We start from the raw sequence: 19,013 nt of genomic DNA on the forward strand, positions 1-19,013 counted from the left end.
CTACTCTTGCACGAGTTATGCATAGCTCCCTCTTCTCTCTTCTCTCTTCTCCTTACCGCTATCCTCTTCTCCGACTGCCAGGCTACACATTACTTTCTATTATGCGCATTCTTTTCCTTTGCGTTTATTTTTTTTATCCTGTTCTTTTGGCGTTGTCTTGGAGTGGGCACGCACCGCTTTCGCGTTTGAAGTAGCTTTGGATTGTATAAAAGTAACCATAGCTACTATAATTTAATGAAAACATAATCTGCATGCACACAAAACGCACAAAGCCAACGCAAAGTCAAGCAGTCAGAGGAGGGGAATTTTTTATATTTTTATTAAATGAGCACAGTTTTGTTGAGAGAATTTCACAGCTTCTTCTCTGACCAATCAACGTTGTTGCCTTTCCGCTTCATTGCAATTTCATTTCTATTTATAGCAAGTCCTATTCAATGCTGCAATTGTAATCAAAGTATGACATTAGGAAATCGAAAGCTTAGAAATCTATATATAAAAGGGATGCACAGTGTGATTTTTACACTTGTTTATATACATCAATGTGCTATTAAGCGTCCTTTTGAATAGTTCCTCCTAAAAATGTCAATATTTCAAGAGTTGCAACGAGAGCTTTATAAAATGATCAATGTAGCAATTTGGGATGATCGAAAATTACTTATTATTTGATTGTTTTAAAAAAAATATGTTGATCAAACATTCTTATGGCTTTAATTTGTTAACGAGTAATTGTTTCCCTTGTATTAAATATTAACAGCAGTACAACAAAGAAAAAAATATAAAAAAATAAAATAAAAAATTGAAGGGTCTTAGTTTTTATTATAAATAATTTGAGAATCTTTACTGTGTACATTTGGTTTTTTTTACTATTCCTTAATACGCCAAGATAAAACAAAACTAATTTTTTTGTAAAAATTTTCTTAAATAAATTTAGTTTTTAGTTGGAAATCTTTACTTTGAACATACTTATCAAATAAAATTATTTTTTTTAGTATTCATTAGTACGACAAGATTAAAACAAAGTTTAAGCATTTTGTTTTTTTTTTTTATATACTTTATTATAATGAATTTACAGATACTTGATTATGTGAGAATATATTTGCATATATGAAACTGAAGTAAGTCTCGTTGAATGACATTGTAGATGGCAAATTTAAACCATTTACCAACAGCTCGTACTTACTAAGATGAAGGCATACTTAAGTATCTGGTTACGTTTTATTCAATTTTTATACCCGTCACTTTAAAAATAAGTAAAAGGGTATATTGTGTTCGTTGGAATGTATGTAACAGAGAGAAGCAGGCATCTCCGACCCTATAAAGTATATATATTCTTGATCAGCAACAATAGCCGAGTCGATATAGCCATGTGTGTCTGTCCGTCAGTCTGTCTGTATGAACAAAAATCTCAGAGACTATAAGAGATAGAGATACCAAACTTTAAAATTATAGGCTTTTGTGATAATAAACGTTATCTATTATTATCATCTATTATCCCACTGAAACGCGTCAAGGTCGGAAAAGTAGAACGGCAGTTATGGCGAATACTTATTTTCTTTAAAGTACTTTTTTATATATTGAAGTAAGTAACGGGTATCCCATGATCGGGATCTCGACCATAGCCATTCTGACGAGTTTAATTTTCTTTTTAATTTTTGCCCGTTGGTTTTTGACAGATTTTTCTTAGGTATTTTATTTTTGGTTTTCCAAAGCTTGCGTTGCGTTGTTGGGCACAATAATAACTTGAGCAGCGACTTGAGTAGCTCGCAGAAAAGTTTCCAAGACAACTCCTTTAGTGGCGCAGTATCGCAAGTGCAAAAGCGACAGAAAAAAAAACCAAGTAAGGAGAAAAAACGCAGAAGGACTACTTGCTAAATATCCTTTAGCCTTTGCGAAATCAGTAAAGCGCAAAGGACCACTTGTGAATACGCTTTGATGCGCGCGGCATTGTGTGTGCGAGTGTGACTGCCGACTTGGACAAGTTCGGATAGGGTGAAGGGTAGTGGGTAAAGTTGGGAGTGGGTACTGGGTGCAGGGGTACAACTGGAATTATACCTCGCTCGTTTTACAGACGAGCTGTTGTTGCTGCTGCTTGATATTTATTTTGACTTGGCTTTCATTGATGCTGCTGCTCGTTGTTGTTGTGGCTGTGTTGGCATCAAGTATTTTGTGAGTAGCGCAAAAAACGCGAGCGCGAAATGTAATAAAAACATTTTTTGCCAAGGCAGCGTTGGCAACGTCTTATTCTTATTCCATCGTTCTACTAAAGCCAATTTCTAGTACTTGCCACAGAGCGTTGAGCTACTCTGTAACTCGAGGGCAGTCGCAGTCGCCAGTCTCAGTTGCCTCGACTCAAAAGTATCTAAAAAGATATTTTTAATACATTGCCGCGACTTTGAACACACACCCGCACTCGCATTACAGTACTTATCCATTTGATGTTGGTCGTGTTTGTACACCCTTGCAGAGGGTAATTTATTTATGACAAGAAATATGTAACGCATTAAAGAAGGCGTGATTGAACCCATAACGCATTTAAATTCCTTACCGTTATAATCAAAATATCTTTCAAATCTTATTTTTTATCTGAATCAAATAATTATTAAATAATAAAAATAATAAAAATAATAAAAAGCGACAAAAATAATAAGATGTATCTGGATACAGTTCCGCCTATTTAATCAAGGTACTACAATTCATACAGCCACGTTAAAAAATATTCGATTAAAACCACCTTTACTTTAAAAACTTATCCCACAGAATGGAACAATTGTTTGTTCACAAAAATTTATATTTGTTTATATACTGTAAACAACAGGTGCAAAAAAAAATATAATAAAAAAAAAAAATACATTATGTATAATATTAAGTGTTGATTAATATTTTAAAATATAAAATGTATCGTATAGCTGCAATAGAAACGATCATTTAAATATTAGCCCTTAGATGAAAAAAAATTTGTTTTGTTTTAGTCAATCTCATAAAGTATGTATTTGGAGCCAAATTAGTTTAAAATCTGACTTATAATATCAGTTGAAAGTATGTTAATATGAAAGCCTCTGTTGTTTCTAGAGATATACCGAAAATTTGTCTATTCTCTGAAAATTGGCTAAATTTGTACTATTTAATAAAGCTGTCATATGAACGAATAGTCGAAAATAACATAGAATATAGGTTTCTTCAAGGGTATCAAATCTTCGGCATACTGTAACCTTTCCATCCTGTTTGTTTTTTGTTGATTTTATTGGCAGCATTCCAGTTAAATACATAAATATGCAATGCATTTTGGACTACCCTGTTTCGGCACTGCAACATTTTCCTTTAAATATTTATAGCACAATTTGCATATTGTGCTCAGTATTAGGCGTAACATCGCCCCCTCATTTGCATTTGGTTTACCGAAGCTGAAAAGTCAAAGCTACCTTTATATTCGTGAACTACGCCCCTTTGATGTCAGTCGTGTTAACTGGTTTTGATTCCCATACGCCTGACATGGCCTCTGTTTCAGAAGTAGTTCCTTGTGTGTAGATTGGGAAATGTTTTTGCAATTCAAATTACTTGCCAACAGCTGTAGCTGAGGTTGAGATTGGCATATGGTAGACGTACTAGTTGACGGTATTCTCATTACGTTTCGATATTTCTCGAGCAGTTTTTTCGAGCAGTCCACTTATTGGCCACTTTTGAGCCTATTGGAAACTCATTAGTTGCTCGTTTAGGGGCAAGTTTAAACTAATAATGTGGCCTGGTCTCTGTTCTGGGCTCAATTGAAAAATTTCAATTTTGTGGCGAAAGGGAGAGGCGGACAAGTGGCGAGTCCGCAACCAATTACGATGTTCAGGCGCAAAGCCAATCTCAATCTAAGGCATCAAGTAGACAAATATAGACTATGCCTATGCATGGACTACCCAGCAGACCAGACCTCAAAGAAATATTGGGGAAAAGTTGAGGAACATTCCCTAGTCATTAAGGAAACATTCAGTTGTTTGTATGAAACTGATTGAGGAACTTAACATTGCGATTTCCTAGGAACAAGGAATGAGGAAACTTTCCGATACATTTCTCAACGTTTCTCTAACAAGAAAATAAATATTATTTCAAATGTATTGTTTTTCATTTTGTGTTTTTTTTGTTTCTTTTTTTTGGTCTTTTATTACTTTTTTTACTATGTTTTTTTTTAGACCCCGTACTTAAAAAAAGTAGAGGGGTCTATTGGGTTTGTTTTAACGAATATGTGCGTAACAGACAGAAGGAGGCGTGGCAGACCCTATAAAGTGTATATATTCTTGATCAGCATCAACAGCCGAGTCGATATAGCAATGTCCGTCTGTCTGTCCGTCTGTCTGTCTGTCTGTATGTCTGTCTGTCTGTCTGTCCGTCTGTATGAACACCTAGATCTCAGAGACTATAAGAGCTGGAGACACCAAACTTGTTAAGTAGGTTCCTCTATATTGCAGGCAGATCCAGTTTGCTTCTTTTTTTAATCGGAACACTATATCATATAGCGCCCATAGGAACAATCGGTCGAAAATCAAGTCTCAGTATGAAAACCTTTTTTGTTTAATGAGATACCGTAACCCAACTTAAAGAATATACATTAAACTTGGCTTTATATAGCCTGTCCTAAGTTGGTTCAAATCGGACCACTATATCATATAGCTGTCATAGGACCGATCGGACAAACATCAAGTCTTAGTAAGAAAACCTTTTTTTCATTATTAGTTTTTGACTACAACTACATCAAGGAAACATAAGGGATATCAAGAACAGGGAATTTTAGTTCTGCTGGGATACTTTAGTGTATGCGTGTGTGTGTGTGTGTTGTAATCTGCATTTGGTATTCAAAAACTGTGCGTCTATGTGATTTGACGCATATTTGCCAAGCCCACACATCGACTGGCAGACAAGAGCTACAAATGTAGTTAACAACAGCTATAGATACAGATACAGATACAGATTTGAGGCTTAGACAGCCTGTGCTCAAAACTGAAACACACAATTGCTTCATTTTGCAAAAAGGCTTTTATTAAACTAGAGACGAAGTCAGAAGTTCCATGCTCGATAAAGATGACAACTAAGGAGAGAGCAGAGGAGTTTTCACATTGGCAACGGCTGTGGCTTTGCCTTTGGCTATGATTGTGACTCTAACTCTCTCCGATTGTGACTGTGACTGTGACTGCGGCTGTTGCCAAGCTTTCGATGTGTGTATGTGTGTGCCTAGTTATGGTAAATATTCATATTTGTAACGTGTGCACAATGTGTTGAAATTAGCATTTATGAATTTTGTGCCAAACGTCAAAGTGGAACTTGTGTCTGAAACAGTCTGTCGCTCTTAGCCTGGCCAGCAAGCGCCTTTGTACTTGTTTATGTAGCATAGCGAGTTCACTTACACACACACACTTACACACTCACAACTACATCAAATGTTTTGGCCCACTCATTTACCGACCCCTCCACCACACCCCTCCTACAAGTACTCGTACTTGGCTGCATTATGCGAAATATTCTTGGTTATGGTTTTGTGGCTCTTTTTGGGCCCAAAACGTGCTTTTGGCCATCCATTTGCATTTAGATTGCGACAGAAAACGTAGTTCGCTTTTTGGGGCCCGTTTGGGCCATTTAGACTGTTTGGACTGTTGCTCGTGGCCATTTCAGTGTGACATCTGCGCCTTATGATTGTTGCCTGACAATTTGTAGGCCCTGTGGTGAAGTTTGACATCCACTCAGAGTTCATGTTACGCACTTCGATTAACATTATTATGAGCTCAAAGTTGAACTTTGTCATTCAGGTAACTTTAGGCAGACTTTCAGATCGAGTCGATCCGTTTTTGCTTAACAATATTCAGTTTCAGTTTCATAAATTCATATTTATCCTTAGGTAAAAAACATCAGTTTTCAGACAAGCTACAAGCTACAAGCTTAAAATTGTCTTGATTATAAAGGAGTTCTTATAATCAGAGGGTTCTGTATCATTTTATACAATTTTTAGATGAAGTTGATCTGAATATCTTTAAACATTTTAAGTAGATATTACGTTCAAGGTTTTTCCTGCATGATTGTTAATCTTCAGCAAAAGAATCTTTTGATTAATATATTCAAAGTTTAGTTTAATTTCCTACTGAAAGTACATTGAAGACTTGAATTTTTCCTCTACAATTCCTTGAAGGACTATCAATCTTTGGCAAAAAATCTTTTAGTTCTTAAAAATTAAATAAAAGAGAATGAGACTCTTATAATAAGACCTCTTAAAATTTGGTCTTGACGTCAATATTCAATATTTTTTTAAGAAATTACCATTTTAACCCTTAGTCAATGATTTTTACAGCTCCCACTCCTGTGTACAGCATTTTAATAAAATTTTCGGTCAACTTTTTTTTTTTTACTGTTTTTTATTATTTCCAATTCTGCAAAAATAATGTATCGACAGACTTTGCATTGTTTTTTCAGCATTTCATAGCATAAATGTTTCGCTTTCCAACCAAACGACACTTTTATATACATTATTTTTTTATTATTTTATTGACGATGTACGATTGCATTTTGATTTTTATTCATCCCATAACGGCGTGTGACCGAAACCAAAAGTGTTATTACGAGTATCAAATAAGTAGCATTAAAAAACATTTTTGTTATCGATTTAGAATGCAGATTCGATTTTAAAAACCTTAACTTTGTTGACTTGTCCATAAAAATCAAAGCTCAATCTGTAGCATATTTTGAGGGGTCGTTAAATTTGCATAATGTTGAGATAACTGAGTTGTCAAACGGCTTAGCGTTCTCTTAACTTATTAAATTTAAATAAACTAAACGATTTGAAAATTTAAGGATGTGGTAGGTATAATTTTCTTGAAATACATTAAATATAAAATCTGATCTTCTATGTTAGAAAAATATGTTCATCAAATGCTTTCATATTATTGGGTTTTTGTTGTGGTAGTTTAAAGATGAATGTAGGGGTAAGTTTTATGTAAGAGATATTTCAGAGTTGAATAAGGGTAATTCTAGAAATCCATAATAGCTTAAATTATTTATTTTTATATTATATACTTAAATAAATATGAGTTCATATGATTACGATTTTTTTTTGAGTTTTAAAGTAAGTAATTAGTTAAATGAAGTAATTAGTGGAGAAATATTATAGCTTTTTCAGAGTTTAATAAGGATATTATCTAGAAAACCATAATAACTTAAAAATTAATATTTATATTAATATATATATAATAAATAAATATAAATTCATTAGATTATGAATATTTTTGGAATTATAATGTAAGTAATTAGTTAAAATAAGTACATTGTGGATAAATATTATAGCTTTTTCAGAGTTGAATAAGGTTATTTTGTAGAAAACCATAATAACTTAAATTATTAATACTTATATTATATATTTAAATAAGTATGAGCTTATATGATTACGAAATTTTTTGGAATTTTAAATTAAGTAATTAGATAAATGAAGTAATTAGTGGCGAAATATTATAGTGACTTCTCAAATAATTTTAAATAATAAAGCGTTGAAAACTTAACTTAGTCTCATTTATGTAATATTGTAGTAATTGTTGGGCTACTCGTATTTTGGGGAACTTCAGGTCTTTACATTTATCTTTGCTCTGTCTGACAGTGCCGTCCTTTAAAATGTGTACACTACTCACCGTTAAAACAGTAATTAATTACGTCATTTGTCCACTTGTCGCGCAGTTTACAAAGATCCTTCAACGACGTGGTCAACTCAGTTGCAGCATGTGGAAACGGCACTTGTCTACATACGAACATACGAAAGAGGATCTGGACAGAGAGACAATGATTACACTGCCATGTCCAGGCACTTATGCCAGTCATTTGCATTGGGGGGGAGTTTTTCATTTTTTTTCCCCGACTGATTAATGATGTGGGCTTGCGTAACGATGCCTGTTAAGTTTCAGCTTCGAGGCTGACGTGCATTTTTTAAAGCGTGTCCGGATGCGTCTCCGGGTGAAGAATCAATGGTGGTTGAGTGTGGTAAGTGTACTGATCCAGTGGTAATGGTGGTGGTGGTTCTGCTGTGGTCTTTTCCCTTGTTTAACTACTTTTGCCTTTGTCCCTGCCGTATCGGTGTCGCAATTGGGGTATAATCTGGTTAGCGGCACAAATGATGACGAAAGCTGAGGGAAAAGGCAACAGGAACAACAACAGCAACAACGACAACGACATTTAAGCACAATTGCTGTGGCTAATGTGACACATATTGTGACAAATTGCATGAAACTGCGAGGTCCCTGGACTGGGGATAAGGATACGGCTATGTAAACACGTGTTGTAGTGCGTTGAAATTCAATTAAGGGCAAAATGTTGGGCAACAAAAAATACACTTTAAATATTTTATAAATCACGGCTCATACATGAAATTGCTTGATATGAGGAATAAGGTTTCTTAGGCCCTTTTCAAATGCTTCAAATAGTCCTATATGTAAATATATAATTTTTTCCTATTTATTTTGTTATTTTTAGCTAATGGATATCATTACTACTATTTTTTAATTATTCTAGTATTGAAAATAAAAACTGAGCAACTTTTTAATTTTGTGAAAACAATTATACAAGTATTCAAACGATACTTAAAAATACTTAAATTATACTCAATTTTCAACCCAAAGATTCGATATATTTTGAGTTATCTTTTAAGGGTTTCATTTAATTTCTAAATTATTTATAACAATTTGCAAGTACATGCTATCTTTTTTTTTAAATATAAATAATTTTATTTTGTAACGTAAATTCACATGAACTGAAATTTGTTGCCCTATATTATAATACACACAGAAATTTAGTGAATATTTTAATCTAATTATCACCTTTATTATATCTCTTTTGCTTTAACTTTATTTTTTAAACTTTAAGATTTTCGTGGAGTACACAAAGTTCAAAGTGCACCGTTCAACAGTTCGGCTTTTCAAACGAATCGAACACATGCCCCGCCCACAGAAAACTTATTGCATGCCAATGCTATTCGTGGCCCCTGCATGCCACAAATATCGCAGTCGTCCCCCATCGGCTGATGGAACTTGGCTGAGCCAACTTTGATGGTGGTGGTGGGTTGGGTGAGGAGACGACTCTTGGTGACACTGACAGCTCGCTGCTGTCAACAGGGTCGCCCATGGAACAAGGACAAGAACAATGCATGACGAATCGGTATTTTACGCCCATTTTGGGCATTATGCCCATTTTCGGGGTGGCTGCGGCTGCTGTGCCAAATGCTTTGTTCTTGTCAACTGAGTGGAACAAATTTCAAGGCCTGCACCTGCAGAACAACCAAAAAGTCTCGCAACCTTGCGTCGGGTGGTTGCCTTTTTTTTTTCTTTGGGGCGGGGTTGCATCCACGTGTGCACGTGCTGCACTTTTTTTTCGCCTGATTTTTCCGATTGGAATTTGAGATCATCTTCTCATCTTTTAGTTTCTAGCATATTAACAATTGTTTGTTTATTTTACAACTTCTAATTTTGATTTTGGCTTAAAATTCTTTCCTTAGCAGCATAATTAATGCTCCATTGTCTCCTTTCCTCCGCCGCCTCCGCATTCGCCGTAGGCGCCGAGTTCCTCGGGTCGAAAATAGGAGCTCTGCATGCTGTATAACCGATCGATCGGATTGATCATTGGCGTCTGTGTGAAGGGACCCATCAGCTGCTGGAAGGTCGCATAACTCAGACCCAGTATCGTATTCAGAATGGGTTCGCTGTTCTTGTTGCAGTTCTCTATTTATCAGAAATATTTTAGATGTTTTTAATACACTGCAAATAATTAAAAAAATATAAGTGCTTACCTTTGTTGGTTTCCATGCAGCTTATGGATCCCTGTTCCTGTTCATCTTTGACATTGCAACGCAATCTTGTCAGTCCTTCGGAGGTTATCGAGAACGGCGACTCCTGTTGTGACTCACTGTCACTGTGCGCTTCGTCCTTTATCTTGGTCGTCAGACTGCTGTCCTGCGATTCCTGTGAATCCTGTGAGTGTGAATCACTAACACCTTTGGCAGGTGGATCCAGTTTTGCCTTCTTTTGTATCTTTTTAACCTTGGCGCGTTGGTTTTGAAACCAGACCTATGGGAGAATATGGGATTATATCATAAATTGATGGGAAATTTTATGACATTTTTTTAAATAAACGACCAAAGAAACGCTTTAAGAAAATTTTAATAAGAATTTAAAATCTTTTGTATTTTTTTATCATATCACAAATTGCATTTGTAGACAAATAATTACAAGAAAGCGACCAAACAAACGTTACTAAAAAATGTAATGCAAGAGTGGGATATTCTCATTTAAAAGAAAATTTTAAATCTTTAGTTTCTTATTAACTTTGACGCTTTTGATTTTGAAACCAGCCTTATGGAAGATTATTGGATCTTATAATAAATTAATGGGACAGTTTAGAATAATTATTATAGTGAAACGTCTAAATTAAAGTTTTTAAAAAAATTAAATCCCAAGGCTGGAAATTTTAGTTATAATAAAATTTAAAATTTCGTAAACATTTTTATTTTTGAAACATTGGTCTTAAGGCCAGCAAAATCGATAGAAGAATCATATAAGAAATTTATGGAAAGTTGTAGAAAAATCATTATAATGAAGACGCTAAAGAAATGGTTTTGGAAAGTATAATTTAAGTAGGACGATTTTTTTAATGGAGAACTTAAAGTCAACACAATTTCTTCTTTTCTACCTTAAATTACCTGCACAATCCTTAAGCTTAAGCCTGTATCCTTGGCCAGGTTCTCCCTCACTTTGCGGCATGGCTTAGGAGACACTTCAAAGGATGCCTTGAAGGCACGACGTTGCTGGGTGTTGAGAATGGTACGCGGTCGCTTAGGTCCCCGACGACCATCCAACTTGGGTGGAAACATCTCATCACCATAAAAATCTAAGAGGATAAGATGCACATTAATTGCAGGCTAACATTTAAAAACCATTTTGAAACTCACCATAACCCTGCAGCATTTCCACCTCCTTTTCATAGTCGAAGCGGCAGAAGAGCTGTCCCTGCTTGACCACGTATTGCTCTCCTTTCTTCAAGAGAGCACCGCAAACCACGCAGGCAAAGCACTTGAGATGAAAGATGCTCTCCTGGGAGCGCATCACAAATTCATCGGCGGCGATTTTATGGCCACAGCCAAGGCAACGATTGCGTAAATAGAGTCTGTGGTGATGGGAAAATTATTATTGATGCAGTGAAAACCAACTAGTTGAGAGTGCACTACTACCATATACCCTGCGCTCAGGCGGTTACTCTAAATAGTATTGGAAAGTCATTACTTGAATACTTTTAATAACCGTCTTGCTTAACTACATGTAATTTAATGCCTTGCGTAAATAAAAAAGTATCTAAATAGGTTTATATAATCTACAATTGAAGTATAACTACCCCAATAAATAATAAGTGTGCAAAGTACCTAAAATATCCAACGTTATGAATTTATGGAAAAAAATATAAATAAAAATAAACATATTTCATGCTTAAACGCATCTAACTCTGTAGAGTCTCTAGATTTAATAAATAGTCTTTGAGGTCAACGGAATAGAGGTATGTACGAACGAAAAAGCGTAATCTACTTGACTATTAATATTGGTCTAGAATCTAGATTCTAGAATAGACAGTTGGCCAAGTAATTAATTCCTAAAAAAGACAACCACTTCTTGATATTTTTAAAGTTACATATATGCCATATAGACGGTTGCCACTTAAAAAAAAAAGGCGTTAAAAAAATGTTTAATAAGATTCAATTTCACTAAAAAAGAGCCAATTTCATTAAAAAAGCCAATTTCATGAAAACTACCCAATTCTTATAAGACAACCTAATTAATTGCAAAACCGAATTTTTTAACACATGTATATAAAAAATTTCTTTAAAAAATCAAATATTCAAATGAAACTAATATCAAAAAGCACATTTTTTTAAATTAACATTAACATTGAGAGTTTCAGTACAATGGTACAATACATTTATATTTAATTAACTAACATTAACATTGAGAATTTGAGTACAATGGTACAATACATTTATATTGTTTGGAGCGAAAAAATTTAGATCTAAATTACATTCTTAATAGTTTTCAAGAAACTCTTGATTAAATAAACCAAAAAAGAGAAAGTTCCAATAAAAAAGTGCCATTGCTATAACGGGAAAAAAAGAGCCAGTTTTGGCGCAAAAACGCCAAGTGTGGTAACCGTGGCCATATATATGGTTTTTAGGCCTATTATTTTAGACCCAACGAAGTATTTTTGAAAATATGAAAAAAATGTGATTTTTGAAACTAAAAACATTTTGTAAAAACTAACTGTATGTTACGGCTAACAACCTAAATTTACATAAGTACATTGTGTTTATTTTTGCCAGCTAAATTTGCCCAAAGCTAAACGTGTAATATTCCTGTTTTGCTTATTTATAACACTAATCAAATTTCTTACCTTTCATAGTCAATGCGACAATAGAGTTTGCCATCCCTCGCATAGCAGGAGTTTATCAAGTGCATTGAGCAGGCGGTGCACTTGAGGCAACCCTCATGAAAAGAGTTGTCCACCACTCGCATTATGTAACGATCACAAATTGGCTGGCAGCAATAGGCGCAGTGGTTGACTGTGTTTCCAGCCAGGCTTAAACTCATGCCAAGTCCAACATTGACATTGACTCCCACACCGTCTCCGTCTCTGAGAGCGAGTCCGGTTGCCATAACCATTCCTGTGTGTTGCTGTTGCAACATTTGAGGCGCTTGCGGTGTGTGTGGTGTTGGTGGTGCTGCTGTTGTGGGTGGTTGGTTCGCATAGCCATTCGCCAGTTCGCTCAAACTACACTTGCCCAAGGCGTTGCGACTCGGCTGCATTTGCATTGGTGGACCAGGTCCGAGTCCTTGTCTTGCCATTGTCAACGTCATGGCTTCATGTTGCTGGTGTTGTTGTTGTTGCTGTTGTTGCTGTTGTTGTTGCTGTGGTTGTGCAGTGGCCATGCTGCTGTTGTGGTTCATACAACTTCCGTTGACATTTTGGCTCGCTGACGCCATTTTGTCATTGTGGATGGGCAATCCTCCTGTTTCCCCAGCTGCTGTTGCTGCTGTTACTGTCTTGCTGGCTATTGTTGTTACTGTTGTTGCTTGTGTTGCCGTTGGTGTTGTTAACATGCGCTCATTTCCGTTCAACAGCAGTTGATTGTGCCCCATTGCAATGGGGCACATGGCCGGGTGCGACGCATGTCCTGTTCCTGCTCCTGCTACATGTTGCTGTTGTTGCTGCTGCTGTTGATGTGGTTGTTGCTGCTGTTGCTGCTGCTGTTGACATTTGATGTCCATTGGAACTATTTTGGTTTTTGCGGTTTTGTCGTGGTCCAGAGTTTCCCCACCCCCACATGCAAATGAGAAACATTTCAGTTATTTTTATTTTCACTTTGGCATGCAAATTGCGGTCCTCCTCTCAAATTTACAACTGCGGACAGTGGCAAAAACTATACATGCATACATATATACCAACGGGATTTGCATTTGCGGTTCTCGGCTATCTGCATTTTTGCACACACACACACACTCACACTCACAATTGTAACTGCGACTGGGACTGTGTAACTGTGACCATTTGCCAACCATTTCGAGTTGTAGTAAATTTGTGGTTTTGCAATTATTGAAATGACTTTTCCAGCGAAATATGTGCGTGACCGTTTCCATTCGGTTTTTCTGTCCATTCGTCCGTCTGTCTGTGCGTCCGTCTGTACTCGAAATTCCACGCACTTGCTTTTGTTTGGCCAACGCTGCGTATACGTATTGTGTGTGCGTCGAGTTCAGTGGCAAAAAATTACTGTACATTTGCGGCATTTGTGTTGTTGGTTGTTGGCTGTTTGCCTGTTTGGCTTTTTGTTGCTTGTTGTCTCAATTTATGGCAAATTGTTGAAATTGTACGGTAATTTGTTTGCCTCTCTCTCTCTCTCTCTTTCTCTCTGCGTGTGTGTGTGTGTGCGTCGTTCATCTTGTTTCGCTACGCGCTTTTTCAGTTGTTATTGTTTTTCCTTTATCTGCAGGTTTTCTCTTTTTTTCCCCCTACTAAATATAATCACACACGCACACATTCATACCTTTCTCTCTGCATGTGTCTGCGTGACACATTCTACGTTTGTCATTTTGTATTTAAATGATTTTACGTGTGCGTAATTTCATTTAATTTTACAAAAATTTCTGTGGCATGCAAATTTATGCCAGAAATATTTGTAGAATTTTAAAGTAATTAACGTGTAGTTGAGTTTGTTTTGTGGTCTCAGTAGTAAGAAATACAATTTATATACATAATTGGAGTAAATCGAATTTAAAACAGATGCGACAAGTGGACACATCAAACTATTTTCACACCAAGGTCTTGAATCGGAGAAAAATACTATAAATGAAATACTTAAAATAAATTTTGTCAGTGATAAAATATTTGTAACCAATTTTTATAAATCATTTACATTCATTTATTAATTATTTGAATTAAAATAAACAACTATTTAATTGTTTGAGCTCGTTTAATTCTTCTATATTTTTTGTTGTTTTATTTTTATGATGATTTTATGCACTGTCTTCTTGCTTCATATGACTGCAGACTTAGCTAAAAATGACGTTCTTATCTTAAATAAATAAATAAATTGACAAATAGAGTCTTAGTTAATATTATTCTTAAAATAAAGGCGATACTGTGTTATTTCAACTTTTTTATATTATAAAGAGAACTATCGTATTGCTCCATAGAAGAATTCGACAAATATTAAGAATCGTTATATATTTCATTCTTAATATTCATAAGCTTATGTTTCGTAAAATTAACTCCTCCTTTCAGATATTGTTTTTTTTTCATCCTTGCAACAAATATGTTTTTCTTCTCTGTCCTAATTTCCCAACAAATTAAACTGAACCTTTTGTTTAGTTTTATAAAAAATATATCACCTACTTTATACGAGTACATATTGTTTCTAATCGATTCTTCAATGAAATAAGTATATGTGATGTTTAATCTTATACTCCTATTTAATTATTTGAACTAAAAATTGTATCTCTTAGAGTACCTTATTTTGTTGTTGCCAGTTAGATTTGTTTCAATATGCCGAATATTTTTTTTTACTATTTTTCGTTTAAAAAAAACTATGTGTAGCGAAAGAATAAAAGAAAAAAATAAATGAATGCTTATTATAGTGTTTTTTTTGTTATTTTAGTTGCTTTTTTTTTAATGTTTAATAAGAACATATTTTAATACAATTATTTTGTTCTTACTATGTATTAATTAATGTAATAAGATAAAAAAATTTATTTTGTTTCATAAATTGTTTTTTTTATTATATTGCCCATGTCGACTTGTTTTAATCGATTTAGTCGATACCCTGCCTGTAACTGTTTAAATTGGCTGTTATTATAGGACAAATAAATAATATGTTTAGAAAAAGCACCCTGTAGCTTAAAGATGATATTGAAACCAAGCAACGGTAAGGTTAATTTTGTTGTCCCTGAAAATGAACAGATTGGTCAGTAGCATGTGAATACACTCACATTTAACTGTCAGCAGCTATCAGCTATCAAATCCTGTCATTGTCCTTGCTATTTGTTGTTACATTTAACTTTCGGCACTTCCAACAATGTGAGCTACTTTTAGACTGAATTGAAGCACTGCTAATCCGCTCAACTAACGCACCTGTTACACTTTTTTCCCTTTAGATATTCTGAGTTGAGTCCTTTGATTTGAGGAAACTATGCCAACATGTTGGCTGGACATGTCAACGCTGTACAGCGAGGGATTTGTGAGGACAAGTGTAAATCCGACATTGATAGCGATGCTGCTGCGCTTTTGCCGCACTAATTAGATTCTAATGTGCAGTCGAAGGGCGCAAACGCAATGAGGGGGGAGGTACGAACGTGGAATCACCCTGAAAGGCAAGAAATAACTAAATTATAATAGAATTTACGAGTAGTGCGTGCAAGCGCTTTGAATGAATCAAAATCGTTGAGCAACCCCTATGCTCACCCCCGTCTAACAGCGTCTCACACCGTCTTACCACGCCTCACCCCGTCACACGTCTCACCCCGTCTCACACCGTCTCACCCTTCCTCGAAATATATGCACTGACTTGGCGGGATTATTGCTGTGAGAGGGAGGAGGATTCATTATGTTGGTTATAGCTGCTGGCGGCATATGTTGGCAGTCTTTTGCAGCAGCGGGCGAGCGGAAACCCTTGCCAGGATGCTGTGTGCAGCCGCTGCCGGGAACTGAAGCCGGAGCCGGAGCCGGAGCCGGAGCTAAAGTCAGAGCTGCCTGTGTGTCAGTCGCTGGCGTTTAATTTAATCGGATTTGGGCGGACAATGAAATTATGGCGCCGATTTGTTATGCCAGCATTCAGCGTAAAGTATAAATGCTTTGTTTTGGCCTAATCTTTGACAGAAGTCAGCATTTGTTTGCCACTGTAAAATGTGTTCAGATTTTTATTTTGATTTCCTTTTGAGCTGTCTGCCTGTTTTGACTTAAGCACACTTATTTCAAGTGCCAAACGATACAAGTGCTTCCTTCTATTCCTGTCAAATTTCACATGAACAACAAGTAGGCAAAAAGCTCTTTAGTATTTTAGGGAAGCAGAATACAATTTAAGTTAAGATGGTTTAAATGATATTTAGTCTGAGTTTATAGATCTATTAAAATATAAGCAATTAGGAAAGAACAAAAATCGTCACTACTAAAATTGTACTGCAGTCATGTGTGAGATATTTCAATAATTTGGTAAAAAGGGAAATATATACATTTTTTTAATAATTATTTGTTCTCATGAATCAATAAATTGTTAAAATGTTTATTTATATTTCATTCAGCCCTTTTCTGACTATTACATGCAAAGTTATTTGACCCTTTTTGAATCCCTTTTATTGTATTAAGGGTGTATTAAATAAATGTTCGTATGCGATATATTTACAAAACCTATGTTTATATAATTTGCTCGAAATAAATGAATGAATGTGAGTAGAATTATTATTCACATGTATACGTACAGGTTTCTTATTATATTAAAACTAAAATAAAAAGTATCTAGAAAGTAAATGAATTATTTTAAGAATAGTAATTAAAGAATTTTAATATTTGATAATTAACACAGCGCAGTTCTAAAATGTTTCTAGAAAGTAAATGAATTATTTTAAGAATAGTAATTGAAGAATTTTAATATTAGCTAATAAAGACAGTGCAATTCAAAAAAAACTTATAGCCTGAAATATTCCAAAAGACTTTGCTGAAGAAAGCTTATGAATAAAACGCCTTACTAGTCAGAGACCACAGAAAAGGGAAGCTTCAGAGTTAAAAACAATAATTATATATGTATATATATATGATAGTACGAAAACATGATTATAGCTCCAAAAATGATGCAGTTTGATTCCGAGGACCTGAAACAGGGGGAAACCGCTTAGTGCGGTCAAATCTTTTTTTAATTTTTGGAAATAATCAATAGTGTGTTTTCAATCACTTTTAGCAAAGCTTAAGTTGTCAATATTATTATTTATCACCATGTCCATATGACTGTCATTAGTTTAATAAAAGAAGAGAATGTAGTTTTACAATTTGTTAAAACTCTAACGTTTTAAAGTAAATATTTATTAAATAGATTTTCTTATCAATACTTTAATTGTTTTAATTTATGTACATAAACTTAAGAACTTTAGTTATCGTAAGCCATATTTTTAATGCAAGCCACAAAAGCCGTCGGCAAATAAAAACGGAGTCGTAGAGATGCGTCGGCTTTTCACAAGCGGAAAAGTGTGTGTCGTCAAGGAAAATTGAATACTTACACAGACCAATTTGCATGGGATGCTGTTCGTCGATCATTGCAGCAGAAGTATTACAATAATTGAATACAGATCCAGGTGAGGATTTATTAGAACTAAGGATCCTAGCTGCCGATTAATTCCGTAATTGTTTTTACTTTATCGAACAAAAGACTTTTGTACTTTTGACACTTTGCACATTGGAGTTTTTGATTGGAGTTGCGGTTATACGAAATGTCACGTGAGTGGAGTGCAAGATGCATCGGCAGTCGTAGTCTTTATAATGGAGTGGCCAGCGTCGAGAAAGGTATCGAAACGCGATGCTTGAATGATTACGGACCTCTGATGTTAATGAAATTTGTTAAAAATCATTTGCTCAATTCGACCAGACAGTGGCGACATGTCGACTATGCTGCCAAAAGGCAGGAAATTTTCTCAAAATGGAGGAGAAATGCCGCTCTCCGTTCAATGTGTGGGTGGGCCAACGCCATTTTATCCGTCCACATTTCTTACCCAAGCCCATTCCCATTCCCTTTCCCAATCCCAGCCCTATCCCATCCCCAACGATATGGGACAGGCAGAACCCTGCGGATTTCCCCGCTTTGTGAGATTCGCCCGTTTTGGGCGCATGCGCCGGACCTGAACTTTGATTCTCGTTTCTCGCTTTTCGCATCTCGGCTTGCATTTTGGGGCGCAGAATTTGTTTTGCTTTTGTTTTTGCACTTTTGACTTTTGTCTTTGTTGGCATTCTATTTGTTGTTGTTGCTGTTTCTGTTGTTGTTGTGCTTTTATTTGTTTTGTTGTACGTATTTTGTATTGACAAAGGATGTTTGGTTCGGCGATTTCGTGCTTGCTTTGCTACTCGTTGCGGCCCAACAACAACATCAGCTGGGAAGGAGAACTACAAGAACAACATGAACAGCATCCATCCCTAAAGAGATTTTTCTCTAGCCATCGAATCTATGGCAGTGCCCCATGAGTTTAATTCTTTTTTCTATTGTCATATATATATAAGTATTGTTGTACATTGTTTTAAATTTATTGATTTTCAATTCAACAGCGTAAAAAGCAAGCAAATTAAAGTCTCAGCTTTAATTGTCTGCCAACGACCCTTGACCCACGACTTCGCTGTTGCTCCTTCTCCTTTACATCCTCGGACATCCTTGTGTAGTTGGTTGTGTTAATGACTGATAAATGTCGGCGCGCGATGCCGACACTTTAAACTTTGGCCAGATGAAT

At 35.4% G+C, this 19,013-nt stretch overlaps 1 protein-coding gene across 1 annotated transcript; it reads right to left on the reverse strand.

Annotated features, from left to right (window-relative positions):
• Positions 1–9,330: 9,330 nt before the first annotated feature.
• Positions 9,331–17,835, reverse strand: LOC117787830 (LIM homeobox transcription factor 1-beta). Its single transcript, XM_034626450.1, has 7 exons — positions 17,799–17,835; positions 12,726–13,312; positions 12,433–12,662; positions 10,949–11,163; positions 10,700–10,887; positions 9,791–10,067; positions 9,331–9,722 (listed from the first exon to the last, which is right to left on the reverse strand). The coding sequence occupies exons 1-7, from the start codon at positions 17,833–17,835 to the stop codon at positions 9,508–9,510; spliced, it is 1,749 nt and encodes a 582-aa protein (XP_034482341.1). The 3' UTR covers positions 9,331–9,507.
• Between the last annotated feature and the right edge of the window lie 1,178 nt (positions 17,836–19,013).

Source organism: Drosophila innubila, assembly GCF_004354385.1.
Source record: "Drosophila innubila isolate TH190305 chromosome 3L unlocalized genomic scaffold, UK_Dinn_1.0 0_D_3L, whole genome shotgun sequence".
NCBI lineage: Eukaryota > Metazoa > Arthropoda > Insecta > Diptera > Drosophilidae > Drosophila > Drosophila innubila.